Source organism: Hydra viridissima, unplaced genomic scaffold (genome assembly GCF_058129835.1).
Source record: "Hydra viridissima isolate aposymbiotic clone 2 unplaced genomic scaffold, HvirCarnegie_v1 scaffold_2, whole genome shotgun sequence".
In the NCBI taxonomy this organism is placed as follows: domain Eukaryota; kingdom Metazoa; phylum Cnidaria; class Hydrozoa; order Anthoathecata; family Hydridae; genus Hydra; species Hydra viridissima.
In genome coordinates, this window is record NW_028324301.1 from 9,987,884 (window position 1) to 10,006,440 (window position 18,557).

Here is an 18,557-nt window from a genome sequence, read left to right on the forward strand (position 1 = left end):
AATTTTACAATTTTTATGTAAGTTATAAGAAAAACCAAGAACGTAAGAATCCAGGAATAACAAAAAAGGATGATAATAATAAAACAATATATGATTTGCAAACATTGTAAAGTTCTATATTCGAAATCTTCATAATAAAAAATAAAAACCAGGATGTTAATACTTTTAAAAGATTTTTAAGCAAAATTAATCATTATTCAAAAATGTTTTTAAACAAAATTTATTAATATACAAGATGGCGAATATTAGCGATATGTTGTCAATGATATAAAGATAACTAGAAAACAGATTTCGCCGTTTTTCATTAAAGCCAATTTAATGACGCAGTGCGTCATTAGCCATTATTATATCGGGCAAAAAGCTTTTAGCGATCGTAGTCAAATGAAAGGAGATTTTAAAGTTTTAATTCTCTTTTTAAAGATCATTAGTTCAGAGATGATAAATTTGGTGAGCGTTCAGCCAATATAAGTTTGTGTTGCTCAAAGAGAATTGTACTAGCTGACAAATTAAAGCAAGTGGCTATTTTTATAACCACAAAATTAAAAATATATATATTTAAAAACATATTTGCATTTAGGACTTCAAACTAAAACATCGTAATATATTTTATTTTTTTATGTAATAAAATCCTTGAATAATGTTGATTCACTAGTGTTTTTATTGTTGGGAGTTGCTTTTTTTTCTTGTATTTTTGCTGAAAATACAAAAATTTATAGCACAGTATTCACTTTTAAAATGGGCTTATGATAATCATCAACACTCGCAACAGTTTTATTTGTGATACATTGATTCTAGTCTAATTTTAAACAGTGGTTGCTACAGAAACAAGCATGTTTGAATTGAAAAAAATTTCTACGTTTTAAAGCAACAATTCATCTTTTACTTAATTCAGAATTCTTAAGAGGAAATTTATGGAAGGATTTCGTGTTGCCTATTGCATATAAAACATCTGTATGCAGCACAAGAAATAACCATTTTATGGTGAAACTAATAAAGGAAATTGCTAATTTAAATAAAAGCTTTAGCAAAGGTAAAAGAAATAATGTCGGGAATTTAATCATTATATGTTATATGATATTGAGTGTTCCTCCCCGATACAATAATGGCCAATTAAAATAGTAAAAAATTGATCCTGGTCATACTAAACTTAAGAATCCAAGGTATAAAATATGTACCCATCACATTACTCGCATATAAATACATTATGTACTCATTTCATGAACTACAAGTTGTCATAAATGAAGATAATCATATTTAACATAAGAGGGTCAAGAGTTGACCATAAAGCTTGTTGTGGAAAACAAACTCTCTATTGCAACACTATCTGTAGTAATGGATTCAAGTGCCAGTTCTGTTAGGTGTGGATACAGCTTGAAATTGTTTTTCCGGAACACAAGAGGTTTGTTCTTCTCATCTTCATTAACTATAGGAGATTTTACTATACCTAGATACTACTGTACCTAGCACTCCAAAGATTAGGTCTAATTAGATATCGAGATATCGGTATACACTCCTCAAAATGTAAACAGAAAGCTCGTTTGAGTTGCTTAACTTCAAGTAGATCATCAAAACAGGACTGGAGCAGATAAAAGCAGATACTAAACTTTACGCTTAATAATTGTACAGACTAAGCGTAAAATTTAGTATCGTAAAATTATATATATATATATATATATATATATATATATATATATATATATATATATATATATATATATATATATATTGTAGTTAAAAGTGTATTAGTTTTTTATTGCAGCATCTGTAATTTAATTCCTTCAGAGTTTACCACTGTAATTAAAATTTTGGACAGTTGGATTGTAAACAAAAACTAAACCGGCTGATATTGGCTATTATGGCCAAATGCTATAATTTGCAGAGTAAAAAACAAATTAGCTGATGTTGGCTTTTGCAGAAATCAGCGGTGACAATGGATATTGCCAGCGGCTCTATGGTCTCATTAATTTGAGCTACATCTGTTTTTCAATATACAATTGGAAAGTTGGAAACAGAAACAAAATGCAGAATTTGTAACTGTAACTCATCTCTGGGTGTTGTATCTTGAAAATTACAAAATGGCAAAATATTCCTGAGAATATAGTTCTCAAAAAAAAAAAAAAAAAAAAGAAAAAGAGGAACATGCAACAACAGTTCAGAACAACAAGTTCGTGCCGCAAAAATTTCCAACTCCAAAAAACTACCAATTGCCATTTTGTTAATTCAACACAAAAATTTAGCTCAACAGATCAATTACATATTCCCCTTCATTACTCTAAATAAAGAATACCCTCCATTCCCCACCATGCACAGAGCAAAATTTTGCGTTAATATGGGTCTTGCTTGACACGAGGTGTTGCTTGCTTATTTTTTGTTTACCCATTCTTTTCGTGGCTTCACGTTAATGTAAAGGCACCATTTTTCATCTTCAGCAACAGTTATTCAAGGCACCATTTTTCATCTTCAGCAACAGTATCCAGCGAGCAGAGAAGCAGAACAGGAACCATCTAATATTTGTGATTTTGGCTCAGCTGGTGAAGGACCCAAGCACCAAGCTTTTGGATTTTCCCATGGAATCGAGAAGATTGAGCATTGTGTAGAGAACATTCGAATGTTTCAGCAAGTTCTCAAATTTTTTGGCAATTTTCTTCTTAAAGAAAGGTATTCCAATCTTTCCTCGAAAATTCTATTCGAAAAGAATTAGTTAACTTAAAGTTCCATTAGTCTGTATCTATAAAAGAACTTTTCAAAAAGCAAAAATATTATGGCTCTAAAAATGATGAAAGAACAAAACAAAGGCTAAAAAATATGACACTACTCTAATTGCAAGTTGTTTTATCAAACTTCATTAAGATATGATTTTTTTAAAATATGAAAATTTTTTGATATTTTATGGTTAGTGTCTGTCTTTAAATTGCCCTGGTGCACCCTAACATTATTTAAAAAGTAGGCTCATGCTACAAAATTTAAAAAGAAATTTGTAGTAGCCATTGGAAGACATTTTCTGGTGTGTCATTTTGAACTATTAAATTTGAAAAAAAAAAAAAAAATGTACTCACTTGAATGAGTTCTCACTGTATTTTCGAATAACAATTTGTGATAATTTAAAATTACATTAAAAATATGTTCCAAATACTTTGATTTTCTTTAATTGATCTTTAATTACATGCACATTTTCTTCCGGTAAAATAGTTCATGATTAATTAGTTTTTTCCTAATGAATTTTTTACCATCCAAAAATTTTGACTTTTAAGGCTCAAGTTAAGTATTAAATTTGCATCTAATTTTTTACCTGTGTGGTTTTAGGTTCTTTGGGTATCTAATAACAAATCCTATAAACCAAAGTCCCAATTAAAAATAGTTGCACTTTTACCAGATTTCCTTTTTTTTTTTTTAATATTGATTTTTGCATTGATCTGATTTTTACTATAATTTTGAGATTGTCAAGAGTAACCTGTACTCTTGACAATCTCAAAATTATACTAAAAATCAGATCAATGCAAAAGTCTTTTGGGTACTTTATTCAGAGTTTTTCCTTCATCGTGTCACAATCAATATCGCGCTGCCGCGTATTTTACGGAATATTTCTTACTTTATAAATTGAAATATAGTTTGTCTTAAATATTCCACATAAACCTTATATCATTACAAGTATTTGTTGCATTTAATCATTTAATTAACAAATAAAGGATTCCTAAAGTGAGACCTGATCCAAAGAATGTATATATTTAAAGTTCTAATAATTTGTACTTCTCTCAGAGCTTTTTCTACAAACGAATCACTCTCATGTGAAAATACACAAAAGAAAATATTTGTACATCATATATACGGTCTTAATTGTACAGAAAAGAGCCAACAGATAAATTGTTCTACAATTTCAGATGCTTTATCTATTATAAATTTAAATGATACGTGCATTGTCATTGAAGAAGATCAAAATCTAACCCAGACAAAGATCTTAGATGAAGTCAACAACTTGACATTAGTTGGTGTAACAAATATAAATGGTGTAACAATTGATTGTAAATCAGTTTTAAATGCTGGAATTTATGTACATAATGCTACAAGGTTGTTGCTCAAGAATCTCCATATAAAACAGTGTGGATCAGTTTATAACACAATTTTTAGGAGTCATTCTATTACAGTTTCATCTGCACTTTTCTTATCTGAAGTTGTTGATGTGACTTTTGTAAATGTTAATTTTACTTACAGTATTGGTTATGCTGTTGCTTTACTTAACGTTAAAGGTGAAATCAACTTTCAGAGAGTTCTTTTCCAAAATAACACAATTTTTCTGCCATCAAACTTATCTATAGGATGTCATTCAGGTGGTGGCTTGTTAGTATGGTATTCACAAGGAAATAATAAATTAGGAATTATAAATTTAGAAAGCACTACTTTTCAATGGAATTCTGGTGAAATTGACAGTACAGCAAACAGTTCACTTGATGAAACTGCAGTGCCCTTTGGCCGTGGTGCTGGGTTAGGTATTTTCTTTACAAATACCTCAAGTAATAACACTCTGCTAATAACTAACTGTAAGTTTTTAAACAATAAAGGTTTATGGGGAGGTGGTTTGTTTGTTTCATTTGGAGATCAATCAACTTGCAATACTGTGCTTGTTAAAGAAACATTGTTCTCTGAAAATCATGCTGTACTTCATGGTGGTGGGTCTAGAATAGTTGGCTTAAGTATGCTCAAAAGTATCATTGAAGTCAAGTTTGAAGCTTGTAATTTTTTCTATAATGATGCTGTGTGTGGTGGGGCTCTCAGTGTCAGTAAAAAATTCACCTACAAAGAGGTGTCTTTAGTAATTGAAAATTGTCTGTTTTTCAACAACTCTGCTCAACTTGGCTCAGCTGTTTATATCATCAGAGTTACAATTCTTGTTAATAATTCAAATTTTTTCCTTAACTATTATTGGGGTTTTGAAAAAACAGTAGGACAAGGTGCTGTTTATGCTTATGGAAATGAGATCCAATTTTATAGTAAGAATGTATTAGAAAATAATTTAAATACAGCAATTATACTTGAAAAAGCAACAGCAAAAGTTTATGGACAATTACACTTGAATAAAAATAAGGGAGATAAAGGTGCTTTTGTGTTGTATGTTAACTCTAAAATTATTTTGAATTCTAATAGTTCTATCTCTTTTGTTGGTAATTCTGGTTTACATGTTGGTGCATTATATGTGGAAGAGAGTGAATCTTGTTCTTTTTATATTGATAATTCACACAAAGAAAATTTATATTGCTTTCTTAATAAGCACCCTAGTGCAAAGTTAGAATACATCAACAATACAGTTAATTACCAAATAAGTGATATATTTGCTACAACTTTGAAGTGCTGTCACTTTAGTAACTCTTATTTTGGCACCAATCAAATTAAAACAAACCCAGTAATGATTACTGTGTTTCAAGAAAATTTTACTGAAATTTACCCTGGAAAAAGAATCACTCCAACTGTACATTTAATTGATGAGTTAAACCAAACTATATCAAGTGCAGTAGATGTTTATCAAAATGGCATTTTACAGAGTTTTTTGGTTAAAAAAAATGAAATTAGTATGCAAGTACTGGGAAAGAGAAAAGAAAACTATTTATTAATTTTCTCTTTTAGGAATGTTTATCAATCTGTTATTAGGTTTCCACTACTTATTTGTCCTTTAGGCTATACTATGCAGTTAGATCGTTGTATATGCAATCAGCAAAAGAATCTTCTGAAAGGGATGATATGCAATGTTAGTGGAGGGATTTCACTGCTAGCTGGTCTGTATATAGATTTCAATCAAAGTGCTATAGCAACAGATAATGAAACTACACATACATGCCCCTATGGTTATTGCAGGCCTTGCCCATACTTTGCATGTTCTTTTGGGCCCAACGAACAATGTGCAAAGGGGCGAACTGGTTTTTTATGTTCTAAATGTCATGCTAATAAAACTGTTGAATTAGGGGGTGAGGATTGTGTTGATCAATGCAGTTGGTCTAATTTATTGTTTATTTTAGTAATCATGATTGTTATTTTTGGTATAGTTTGCCTTATAATAGTGTGCTTAAATGTATGCATTTGTGAAGTGTGGTTGAATGTTTGGATATATTTTTACCAAGTGATTGAATATCACATTACTGCTAGTCAATTAAGGGAAAGGACATTTGTCAATACTTTTGTTGTAAACATTATTAATTTCAGTGGAGTGCATTTAGGCAAGGTCAATGCTAACTTTTGTCTTGTAAAACAGTGGAATGATTTGGATAAGCTCGCATTTAATTATCTATTACCATTTACAATGATTTGCAGTGTTATCTTAATTTCACAATGTAACAAGCTGTATGAATTTCTTCAGACTCTAAACAACAAGCTGGTACACTTATTACTTTCAAAAACCAAACATAAAGAGAGTTTATATTTGAACCAAGCCAATAACTGTTTAAGAATTTATGTGCTAATTTCAGTGTTTGCTTATGCAGATATTACAAGAATAACTTTTTCAATTCTTCACCCTGTTGAATATAATGGGGTTAAAAATCGAGTGTACTTGTATGCTGAAGAGACATTTTTTTCTGGCCGACATCTTTATTATGCAATTATTGCTATAATTATGCTAGTGTTTGTTGTATTACTTTCTCCATTCCTATTGATAACAACAGTATGGTGGACTAAATGGAGATTTCTTCAAATATTTGGAGGTTGGTATCCCATTTTTTCAGAATTTCATGGTCCATTCCGTGATCATTTCCAATGGTTTGCCTCTTTTTATTTCTTCTCCAGAGTTGCAATTATCGCTTTTGGTATTTTTATAGAAGACAAAATCCTTCAACTGCTTTTTGTAACCACAGTATCATTAATTGTTTTTGTTGTTTTTGTCCTTTGCTTCCCTTACAAAAAGGCATCTTCTAACTACTTCGACACTTTTATACTTTTTTTACTTGTGTTAATTGGAGCTCTAAGCAATGGAAAATATGGCCTAAATATTGGAAAATACAATGATTTGTTTTTTGACATTACCAAAGTCTTGATGCACCTTCCATGCATAATAGTTTTTAGGTGGTTGTATTGTTTTGCTGTGTGGATTAATTTAAAAGGTAAAACTATTAATTTATTTTAAGAAGTTCTACATCAGTATACAGTTAATGCCAATCTTCTTTTGAAATGCTCTTACAAAAGTTCAGTTCAAAGTACTGGATTTATATAAGAGCATTTCCATAAAAACGAAAATTTTTTTTAAAAAAAGCAGTTCTCTTCTCGTTTTTTTTTTTTTAGAATGGTGTGAAAACCGTTTTAAACTTAAGCATTCGTCATGCCTCTTGACGAATAATTCGTAGAGTGGTATAAGCATGAATATATAAAATTACACTATGAATATATATAATTACGTAAGTATGAACATTTAATTAGTAATTTTTTCTAAGAATATTGGGCTTCGCCCTTAATATTCGAGTTTGCATTTTTTTGCTAGTTATGTGTTTTGTTTTTTATTAAATCCACTTACATGTAGTCATTTTTAAAATTCAGTTGGCTAAATATTGTTGTGACACTAATTTACATGGATGTGTTTTTTTGTTAATATACGCTTATACATGCGCGTGTTCTTGCGTAAATTCCCTATTCTATCTTGATATTTGATGTAGCTGTTCCTTTTTTTATTCAGTATTTTTAATTGATTTGCTTATCCTGGGAAACAAAAGAGATTTAGTTCAGGTTTTTAGCCCGGAACTTTGAACCTTACGATAATAGAGGAGGTATTTGATTTAACATGAATAAAGCATAAGACCCATCTTAGAAAGAAAAAGCATCTTCTTTTAGTACTAAGCTTTGACGTTTGGTTTTTCCATTAACAACAAATAATAAAGAGTAAAGTACAAATTTCTATAAAAGTTGTTTAAAATAAATCTTGAAACATTGAAGATATAAGTAAAGTTTCCTCAATAAATCTTAAAAAAGTCAAGGCGAGAATAAAAGTCTTAAAACTAATCTTCAAATGATTTTTTTTTCTTCAAACACCAATGCTTATTTTGCACATCAGATTCGAAAAAAAGATGACTAGTGTGTACGTAAATTTATCATAACTTCATCATCGAAATAAATAAAAGAATGTAAATTAAGAAAACATAAAGGTTAAAAATGATATTGGATATGCAATTATTTGTTTTGTATCATTCGTAATTCTCTTATTCAATTTAGCCGCGAATTTATAATTCATTAAAAATGTTTTGGCGTTCCGTTGAATTTGTGCAAATTAAATTTTGATTTGTAGTGTTTGCCTAATTATCTTTAGCAATCTCAGAAGTCGTTCTGTCCGAATAAATTTGGCTTCTTGCTAAGCAGAAAATTGATATTCAGTTTAATCAGATAAAAGTAATATTGGTCCCAATAACTCTAAAAGTTGTAGTTTAGAATTTCGTTTTTATGACAAAAGCGAATAAAGCAAGCAATGCATGAATGAATTGTTTATTACTTGGCGATGGTGTTTGTTATAATATGCGCAAGAGTCATTCGCGCGCGCGTTTTCTAATTGAAAATCGGTGCTAGCTAAGTTAATTGTTCAAATATTTCATCTGTCGGACACTCGCAAACATTGGATAATCAGTATGAAGTTTAGGATAAAATTATGGAATGTTGCTTTGTTTATGAATATTCTTTCGTTAAGACTTGTTACTTGCAGAACATTGCATTTAGTCCCAGGAGATAAAGTTCACAACGATGTAAATAAAGACAATATGCATCTTTCTGGTACAACTCAGTCGAACGCCGGTGAATTTGAATACCGCGACCATTCTGACATCAGTTTTTTAAACTCAAAAATATCTGAACAGGGTGTAATTGTTCCTAATTCAGTTCGCCACAACAATTTGCAAATGCATTACGACGAGCTTAGTAGTTTTCATAGAAAACAGGATGGTATTGACAAAAATTCTTTAGAAAACAAGATATCTTTTCGAAACGAGGTAGGAGCAACACAAGATAAAACAAGTAATGACAATTCTTTAGGTAAATCTATCAATGTTGAAAATGAATCTGCAAAGGAAGAAGAACTTTCAGAAATTGAAAAATTACTTGAAAAGTTTTCGGGCAGAATAAAAGCAGAAAAAGCAAATGTTTTGGACGCTCGATTCGAAGCGATAACAAAAATTGAACAACTAGCGAAACAGAACTTGGAAGATATTTCTAAGCTTAAGTTGGGAAGTTTGGCAGAAAAAGAAAAGCTCAGCAAAGAGCTACAAGCTGCAAAAGAAGCCATAAAAAATATAAGCAACGTTAATTCGACGGCTAAAACGCTCATGCAAAGTTTAAATTTGTTGAGTAGTGATCCTTTGAAAGAGAATCTTAAAATAGAAACAATTCCAAAAGAATTAGATCGTGACCCTAAAAAGGAAGTATCCTCTAAAGAATCAATGAACGACGTGAAATTTATGAAAAATGAAGTAAACGATGTCACTAAAGATTCGTTTTCTCCAGATGATGTTTCCAAAGATGTAAATAAAGACGCTTTTAGCCCACTTGCAAAAGTTAATGAAGATGTTAAACAACCAAATGAAACTTCTAAAGATAATCTTAAAGATCAAGGAGACATTACCAATATCCTCAGTAGCGGGCTTCTTGAATTAACTAAGGATGTTTTTGGAAACGATAGCATAAGTAAAGAAAATAAAAATTTGGGGATCGGCTCTAGAGATAGTAATGATCAACATTTGAGTCCTGTAGACCAAACAAGTGAACTTGATAATCACAACACTAAAAGTAAAGAACCGTTAGATGGCTTAGCCCCACCGGTGGAAAACAAGCCCGAAATAACACCAATTCCGGTTATGCCTGATACTCACACTATAGAAGGTGGTAAAGTTGAAGCAAAAGAACAGCTACTAATCAGCAACAAATCTGAAAGCATTATCCCTAAGAAAAAGAAGATCAAAATTCTAATCCTTGATGATGACGATGATCTGGATGAAAACCTGCAGCATTACGTTCGAAAAACACCAGCTCAAGTCCATGAAACGGTCATTTATGTTCCACATCAGCAATATCCAAGCCATAACGAGATATACCCGAGCATAGAACCAATTAATATGCAACCTATACCTGAGCTTACTCCTGCAATCAAAAATTTTCCGTGCCCAAATGAAATCTATCCTGGGCAACACATACACGACCAAGGTCCTCCTACCCACGTTAACTGTGGTGCTCTATACAGTAAACCAGCTTTAAATTCTGTAGATAAAGATCAGTGGTTTCGAGATTTTCAACTATTTAAATCTCAAAACATGCAGCCGCCATATGCAGGTCAACATGCAGGTCAAGGTCATTACTTGTTAGAACTTCCACCCAAACCAAACGCTATTGCCCCTTATTCTGAATTACATAAAAAAGACAGCTTTAAAAGACCGAATGAGTTGACTCAGCTAAAACCTGAAACAAATTATCTTCATGCTTTGAAAGATTACGATGGCGAAGTTGAAACTCGCAATAGCAAAAATATATTAAAACGAGGAAATAGAATCGATGCGTTGTTGAACCAAAAAGGGAGAAATCCTAACGAAAATATTTTTACACCGCAACTTGAATCGCTTGTTTTGCAAGCGTTAAAACCGTTTGACCACGATGGTAAAAATACTAACTCGCGAACCAGATTTGAAAGCTCTTCAAAGTCAGAAACGAGTAGGTCAAAAATAACCCGGAACACAGCTAACCAGAGCAAACAAAGAAGTCATACGAAAAAGCAAAGTAATGGGATAAACTATCTTAAAAAACCAGTAAAAAAATTGAACAGGCCCCATAATTCAACGCTCTCCTTAAAATAAATGATCGCCGTTTAGTTAAAAAAACACACAAAGTAAATTTTTCCTAAAAATATAGAAAAAGATCCCTCGTTGAAGAGCGCCAAGAATGAGAAGAATCTGGTAAATAAGATGTTCAGAAGAAAGTAAAAATAACAAGAAGAAAATTTCGACAAATTATCGTTAAAGTATGTAAACTTTTGTTACACGAAGAATGATGCAATAATGGTAATCAAATGATGCAATAATGGTATCAAATGATGCAATAATGGTAATCAAAAGTTGCAGTAGTCATATATGTTGTTTAATGTTCAACACTTTAGCCTAGAACCATTTTAGGATATAAAAAGGACAAAAGTGAAACTTTAGAATAAAAAAAAAGAATTTTAGCATTATAATTAAAAGATTTCTAAAGCATTTGTTTTAACTAATAACGATTTCGAATGATGTCCCTTTAAAATGTCGTTTCGCAGTTGACATTTAAACTCTAACACTTCTGTTCGCCAGTCATAATGTTCTGCTGCTAATAACTCCTTTTCATTTTTCTGAGACTCATAATTTATTTGATGGAACGATCTTTTTTAGTAGAGAGTATAAGACTCTTTCCTGATAAATGGAATGTACACTCCATTTAAAAGCTGGATATCCATACAGAAGATTAAAAAATGCAAAGCTGAACATTTAATTGAATACACTAGGAAAACAGACAAAAAAAAAAAAAAATTCAAACCACCGACTTCTATTTCTTAAAATAATAACTATTTAAACACAAATAAATAAATGCTGACAATTAAATTTTCGGAAAGTTAAATATTTACAATTTAATTTCATAAATACGAGCAAAACTAGACGCACGCCCACAAAGCAACACCTATAGTTGACATAATGTGGCGTTTGAATCGGTACCAATTGTTAACCCAAGGAGTTAATAATAATCACCTTCTTTTTTCGTTAACCTAAGCTTTATTTCTCGTTTTATTCTCGCTTATTCATACGACCTTTATTTGAATAGCAGTAATTCAGCTTGAATTGTAGCTGTTTAAGATGATCTCCAAACTCTCCGATCGCAGTCGCAGACGCGAGAAATTAAGGAACAATTTCTAAATAACAGAACGTTATTTAACGTTTTTAAACAAAAATCTGATTAACTCAAATGCTCAAAAGAGTTTTGTTAGAAGGACAGAAAATTTTGAAATTTTTTTTACCTGTGGCATGTATGTCCGCACTCTGTTTACTATCAGAGCTACCGGATATTAAGGCTTGCAGCTTTTGAACTTGCAAGATCAACGATCGATTTGCCACTTCTAAATTACTCATTTTCTTTTTTAAAGAACTGTTTTCATTAGCAAAAGAATCAACCCTAGAAAAAGAAACATCTTTTTAGCTGTTCGTGTATAAAACATTCGTCTTTATTTTGTTAAATTGTTAAAACCCAAAAAATAACCTTAAATAAAAGTAAAAGGAACCTTTTTTCTAATGCTTCCATATACTCTTTCTTTTTCCTTCTGCTTTCTTGCGCTGATATTTTATTTTTTATCTTTCTTCTCACTTTCTTCAAGGCTCTTTCTTCCATTTTGTTCAACGGAAGTGAGGTAGGTACAGGAAGCCCTTCAATAATTAGCGTTCGTTTCTCTTCTTCCGATAAATAAAATGGTTGACGCTCATGAGGAGGCTAGTTCAAAAGAAAGACAAGATTTCAAAACTTTTAAAATATTTTTTAAATCTTTTTTTTTTTAATTATTTTTTAACAGGACCCACTTATGCAATGTTTACGTTTTTTTACCTTAGATAAGCGTCTCAAAAAGTTATTTTACAGTAAAAGGAACAAACTGTAATGTTTTTGAAAATAGCTATGGATATACAGACAATTACCCCCGAAGACATTAATCTTACAGGTCATTAACCTTTAAAGACATTAACTCCTGGACAACCATTGTCAATGTTTTAGAAATGAGTTACTTCGGACTTTATAGGTAAAAAGAAGATCAGTAGAAATTTATCATAGAACATTTCCGTGCCGATGCAAGAGGTAGCGTAGGCCCACAGCATAGCAAACCTAATAGTACTTTTTATCTAGGTATAGCACACTTTTTTCTATTACATCCTACAATCCCATAAGGGCCTTAACTTTAATATCGTTGAGTTCTTTTTGTTTTGTCTACGTTCTAACTATTTTAGATTAATTGGCATATAGAGCGAGTATTAAAAACAAAACATTTTTTATTATAGGTTTAAATTCAGAATTTAATGTTTCGATAAATTTTATCAATAAAAAGCTCAAATAAACTAGAACTTATTATTTAAAAACGTTTGATATCAACTTTGGTAGTGGGAAAATTTAACAGCAAAGATTCCTAATTGTTGTGATACAAACCAATTAAAGTTAGTAGTTTAAAAGCCCACATACCCACTAAACCAATAGCAACAAACCTTTTTTAAATATGACATCATCTGTTTACACTTACGAGAAGAAAAAAACAGCAAGCCAATTTTAATATTTACAAAGTTGTAAAGAAAGACTTTAAAAGTTATTTATGAATAAATATTTGACGCATATATATCTATGTATTTTATGAATAAATAATTGGCTCATATATCTATATGTATTCTAGCAACAACTTTATTAAAACAAAAACACTCACCACGTCAATGTAGGTATCATAACTTGATTTATCGATATCACCTGGAGGTGAACCAGGTGATTCATTAGAGTTAGGAGATTCGTAACCTTAATTAATCATTAAAAGTTTTTCATAAACATAAAACTACTGTAATGAACATAAAATAATGAACATAAAATAAGCATGAAAAGAAATAAAAACTACTTTTAAAAAAGCTTAAAAAAATTATACTAAAAATTGAATTGAAAAAATTAGCGACCGCCCAATAAAAAAAATCAACAATAAGAAATTGACCAGCTGCTCAAACAGCGCAGGTCACTGAAACTAATATTTACCATATATATCTTAGTCTAAACAGCTTAATAAATAAAACCGAGAAAAGGAACAAAAAAACGAGCCAACATCACAAGAGCACACGTATTATTTCGCTGGGGAAAACCTCTAAACCTGTCAGACGTATTGCGTAACTTTGAACGAACGCAAATCAATTGATCTAGTCAGCCTTTTGTTTTTAAAATAAATTGTCAACGTCAGAAAAAAATAGATGAAAAAATGCTATTGATGTTAATGAGAGCGGTATTATCCGCTCAGCTTCGTTGCACTTTTAAAAGTATAATAGACTGTTTATATTAATCAAAACATGAAGAAAGATTATGGAATAACTATGACTCACCATTTATTTTAAAAAAACAAAAAACCACCTAATGTTTACGAAACCATTCCAAGTATGAAGCAGATATTAAAATAATTAATACAACAAAATGTCCACTACAATAAATAACCACATATTACTAACGCCACCACCAAATCCGTTATAATCAACGCAGTTACAATAGCAGCAACAACAATAACAACAACAATAAACCTCAATACTAAAATCAACAAATTTAATTACCCGAATCTATTTCTATATTTTCCGGCTCTTTCTTTATGATTCCTTGTAACAAGCTGGATTGCAAAATATCCGTTATACCGTTGTTTTTGTTAAGTATAATTTTTGGTGTTGTGGTTAAAGATTTGTTCTCAACGGCAGCGATCGACGCAGCGTTCGTCGTTGTTGGGTTGCACTTTACGACGTTGTTTAACTTTATGCATTTCTTAAGTTGAATAACGTTCATGGATTTATCATTATTTTGACCTGATATTTTGCTTAACAAATTTGCGTTTATAATATTAAAGTTTGTGCCAGCTAATTTGACCCGATTCTCCGGCGTGTTCATAAATAAGAAAAGTTTTTGCTGGTTGTCATTTTTTGTGATTTGTTTATCAACTTCAATGTTTTGAGTTGGTTTAACAAGAATTTGATCTTTTTTAATTTGAGCGTCTTCCACGGTTATATCGTTTTCAGTGAGGGTTTCTTCTTTGGTTTGGGACAATAATGGATTGCAATTGCGGAGAGCTGGAGATGAAGTGGAGATCGGAGGTTTCAAGCTGCTGGGTACGTTAAAACCGACGCCATTAGTGTAACTTTCAGAAAAGGTCGGCATAGAGTCTAAACACAAATCGTCGTTATCGCCAGATATAAATGTTAGCTTCGAATTTGAGCTTGAAGTGTTGGAAATGAGGTCTGTCAGAGGAGGATTCAAACCAGACATGTGATCGTGTAAAGGCTCGTCAAAGAAACTTGAAAGCCAGTCTACGTTTACATCTTCGTCACCGATGCATTGCTAAAACAATTATAAAGCGGAGTCTATTATTTTTGATAGAATTAATTCCGTTCTAAATGTTCCTGCCTTTATGTTGGCGGGAGTGCGCTCCCATATCATTAGCCAATATTATGGGGATCGTACGATTGTTAGTCAATTGCATCATACTGGAATCATTTACTTAACTGTTATGAAAATTTTGCATATTAACATACTTTTAGAATGTTTTTCTAAAATTAACTTTCGTTATTAAAAAATAATTTTATTAAGAGTAACTTAACTATAAAAAAAGGTTTTTTTTAAACTCGTAAATGCTTTTGATAAGTAAAAATATAGCGCGAGAAAATCGAACCGAAAATAAAACTCATTTTTATTTGCATTACTTATTGTTTAGAAAAAGCTTAAAAAGTAAAGAATAATCTTACCACATTTGGAACACTTTGAGGAAAATCGTGATAATCATGTTCAGTTATAAAATTGTCAAGAATGTTTCCGTTGTTTTGACCATAATCTTCTAACTCAAGTCTCTCTTTCTTTACAATAGATAGATCTACATCCATTTTTTCCATGTCTAACATCATTTTTTAGGCTCAATATATTTATCAAGTCTAAAATATCTCTAGTTGTTACAAAAAACCATATAAGCATATACTTTTTTTACTTTTTTTTCAATTCTTTTTAAACCCCTATAAAAGCTGTTTTAGAGCACGTTAAATCGATATTTAAACAAATCCACTTGAGTATCCAAATAACCGTTAAATAATTTATAAAAGAATCTTTTAATAAAATTCCCGCTCACGAAACAAAACTACAACTTCAAAAACCTTTTCTAAACTTTTTTTGTTCTTGGAGAATGACTTAAAAGTTGCTATAAAAGACTAAAGATTAGCTCCGACCAATAAGAGTGCTTTTTATAAATTACAACCAATGAAAATTGGTTGTTGCACAAAGTGATAAATAACAAGTGATTTGCGGGTGTTCCTTGCATTTCTTTGTTTAGAAGAGCAATGAATGAAGTTAAAAACGAACAAAGGAAAAACAAATTACGCTAGTTTGTTAAAAACGGGCTTCTAAGATACGCGATAATATTTAGAAAGGTATTTAAAGTTTGTCTGTAACTTTATAGAGCTTTATTTCAAGCCTTATTGCCGTATTTACTCGGCAAATCATTCATAATTTTAACACGGCAAGTAAGCAAAACCATGCTTGGTTTGTTTTTGAAAAAGCCAAGCCCGTGAAGTTCTTGCCGAACTATCGCGCGTAAAACGATCAAAAAGTCGAGAGCTAGAAACTTCAAAAAATCAGTATTACCAGTTGTTTAAATAAATAAACACAATGGGATTTATTTTTTTCAGTCTGAAAAAAGCCCGCTTTCAATTTTACTTCAGGTAATAAATAATACACAGGCTAGACATATCGTCTAACCTAACGAACACATTCTCCTCCGATTTGAAAGCGAATTTTTTGTTATCTCGTAATTCTTCTTAATATGCTATTACTCTGTAATCTTTCTAAGAAACAAAGTAGTTATTCCAAAAGTTTCTAATTAGTTTATGTCATTAACAGAACGTGCTTTTATTTACAACAAAAAAGTCTATCGACAAGAACAACAACAGTTTAAAAAAAAGTAAACACTAAAAAAATCTACCGAACGAGCAAAAGATTTGGCACAGTCAATAGAAATAAATAAAAAACATATCATACTATGGTGCCGAGTGTTATGTTCTAGCATTGTAATGCAATGTGATCTTTTTAAACTATACGAATTGCAGAAAGCAGCCCATGCATGGATAGTTGCACTTTCTCTTATGAAATTTTTATTGAAATAAGCATTAGAAAATATATTGGTCCCCAAAAATATATTGGTCATCAAAAATATATTGGTTGCTGAAAGCTGAGTTTGTCTGTTTCAAAATGGGCCATACATTCTTTGAAAAAAAAAAATTATTTGTTAACAATTCTCATTTTAAAAAGTATCCATTCAAACTGAACTGCTAAATGTTTGGTAATTGCGCAATTAAAAATAGTAATTTTTCGTAAATAACAAGCAATATCTCTATTCATTTATACAGCTAAAAAAAAAAAAGAATCGTTTTTTAAGATGGAAAAGTAGAAATTTCTTAACTATTCAAAAAAAATACTTCGCTAAAGTTATTTTGTTCGGTAAGTAATTATCGAAAGATAAGAATAAAGAAAAATTTTTAACAGTTTTCCTTGAATTAACAAACTGTTTATTATATTATGCAACACCGGATGTGCATACGATATTTTAATTTTAATAACTAGACTAAATCTTAAATTAATTAACATTCGTTTAAGTGTGATAACCTTATCAGTGCCATCTTTTTCCTTCGAACCCCTCGGAAACCTTTCATTCAAATAATCCAAAAAATGTGCGGTAAAATGATATATTTATTCCACTGATCAAAAAAGTTCAGAAAAGATTTTTTTTCGATACTCGACAATGTTTGATTTTTTTCGTTTCTACATTAGCAAAACATTTATTTTAATAAACACAAACTTAGCACGCAACAAATTACTTTTTAACTGTAATCGCTGAACTTCTAGGCCTAACGTTTTCATTAGTTTCTTGTTTTACGCACGGAAATAAAAATGTAGGAAGTTATTTAGGGCTTTCCCTTTTGTTTGCTTAAAAATTTGCCAGAAAGTTTGCTTAAGTAAAAGATATTGCTCAAAGAGTTACGTTGAACTGTGCTTTATTGTTTAGTTATTCAGCCATGTAAATAACGTTTGCCATTATTTATCAGCTTTTTTGAAATTATATCAGCTGTTTTGGCTCTGATTTGTTAGCTATCTCCGACAATATGTCAAACTTTCTGTAATTGTTATTGATAGCATTTTCAAAAGAATTACATAAGCAGTTGCCTTAGCAAGTAAAATACGTCACCCCCATGCCTTCTTAAAAATCATAAAAACCCCCTTGCATCATGTTCGTCATAATCTCGTTTTAATCTTTACGATGAATACAAAAAATTAGTCAGTAAGGTTTCGTTGTCGCAATTCTCAATGCATTTTTTTTTTTTTCTCTATATAAGTGATGATTTTTTTGGTAATCATTTTTTAATAAAATCTGCTGACTAAACCTTGTCAATGTTCTTGACGCGTTAAAAATATCGCGTTTAAATATCGCGTTAATTATATCAGAGCGGCTAAATTCAAAGGGGAAGAAATCGATTTTTTTCGAAATTGACATTTGATCATTTCTAGGGCTTAATCAGATTTGATAGTGAATCTAGCGAATCAGATTGAAATACTATCGAGATAAAATTCAAGCTATTTGCAGGCTTTTTTTGAGTGGAAAGAACAGGACGACTATTAAAAAAATAAAATTTAAAAAGCGCCAGAAACTAGTGAATGTCATTAAATTCGTACTTAATCTCCACAAAGTAATAATTGCATGAGATTCACTATATTTAAAAACCATTATAAACCAAAAATGAATACCAGGTATCTTTATGAAATCTATCTTTTGTATCCATGCACTTAAAATTCTTTTT

At 30.8% G+C, this 18,557-nt stretch overlaps 2 protein-coding genes across 3 annotated transcripts; one reads left to right on the plus strand and one right to left on the minus strand.

The window, feature by feature from the left end:
• Nucleotides 1–3,524: 3,524 nt before the first annotated feature.
• On the plus strand, nucleotides 3,525–8,416 carry LOC145184853 (uncharacterized). Of its 2 annotated transcripts, XR_016449605.1 has the most exons (3): nucleotides 3,525–7,082; nucleotides 7,261–7,373; nucleotides 8,276–8,416. XR_016449605.1 is itself a non-coding variant. In XM_080060635.2 (2 exons), exons 1-2 carry the CDS (start codon nucleotides 3,716–3,718, stop codon nucleotides 7,320–7,322), a joined length of 3,429 nt encoding a protein of 1,142 aa, XP_079916761.2. In that variant the 5' UTR covers nucleotides 3,525–3,715; the 3' UTR covers nucleotides 7,323–7,540. The 2 variants fall into 2 exon arrangements, 1 of the variants encoding a protein (XP_079916761.2); XM_080060635.2 differs by lacking the exon at nucleotides 8,276–8,416 and having other exon boundaries at nucleotides 7,261–7,540.
• Nucleotides 8,417–11,495: 3,079 nt separating this feature from the next.
• LOC145181623 (uncharacterized) lies at nucleotides 11,496–17,632 on the minus strand. The gene is made up of 6 exons (XM_080056759.2): nucleotides 15,465–17,632; nucleotides 14,289–15,060; nucleotides 13,415–13,500; nucleotides 12,239–12,444; nucleotides 11,978–12,132; nucleotides 11,496–11,872 (listed from the first exon to the last, which is right to left on the minus strand). The coding sequence occupies exons 1-6, from the start codon at nucleotides 15,618–15,620 to the stop codon at nucleotides 11,859–11,861; spliced, it is 1,389 nt and encodes a 462-aa protein (XP_079912885.2). The 5' UTR covers nucleotides 15,621–17,632; the 3' UTR covers nucleotides 11,496–11,858.
• Between the last annotated feature and the right edge of the window lie 925 nt (nucleotides 17,633–18,557).

Excerpts from the sequence above, each read along its gene's own strand:
- LOC145184853 (XM_080060635.2), top strand. The coding sequence starts at position 3,716 with ATGTATATATTTAAAGTTCTAATAATTTGTACTTCTCTCAGAGCTTTT. Across the intron at positions 7,083-7,260 it reads TGTGTGGATTAATTTAAAAG|AATGGTGTGAAAACCGTTTT; the intron begins GTAAAACTATTA and ends TTTTTTTTTTAG.
- LOC145181623 (XM_080056759.2), bottom strand. The coding sequence starts at position 15,620 with ATGATGTTAGACATGGAAAAAATGGATGTAGATCTATCTATTGTAAAG. Across the intron at positions 12,445-13,414 it reads ATGATACCTACATTGACGTG|CCTCCTCATGAGCGTCAACC; the intron begins GTGAGTGTTTTT and ends CTTTTGAACTAG. Across the intron at positions 12,133-12,238 it reads ATGGAAGCATTAGAAAAAAG|GGTTGATTCTTTTGCTAATG; the intron begins GTTCCTTTTACT and ends TTCTTTTTCTAG.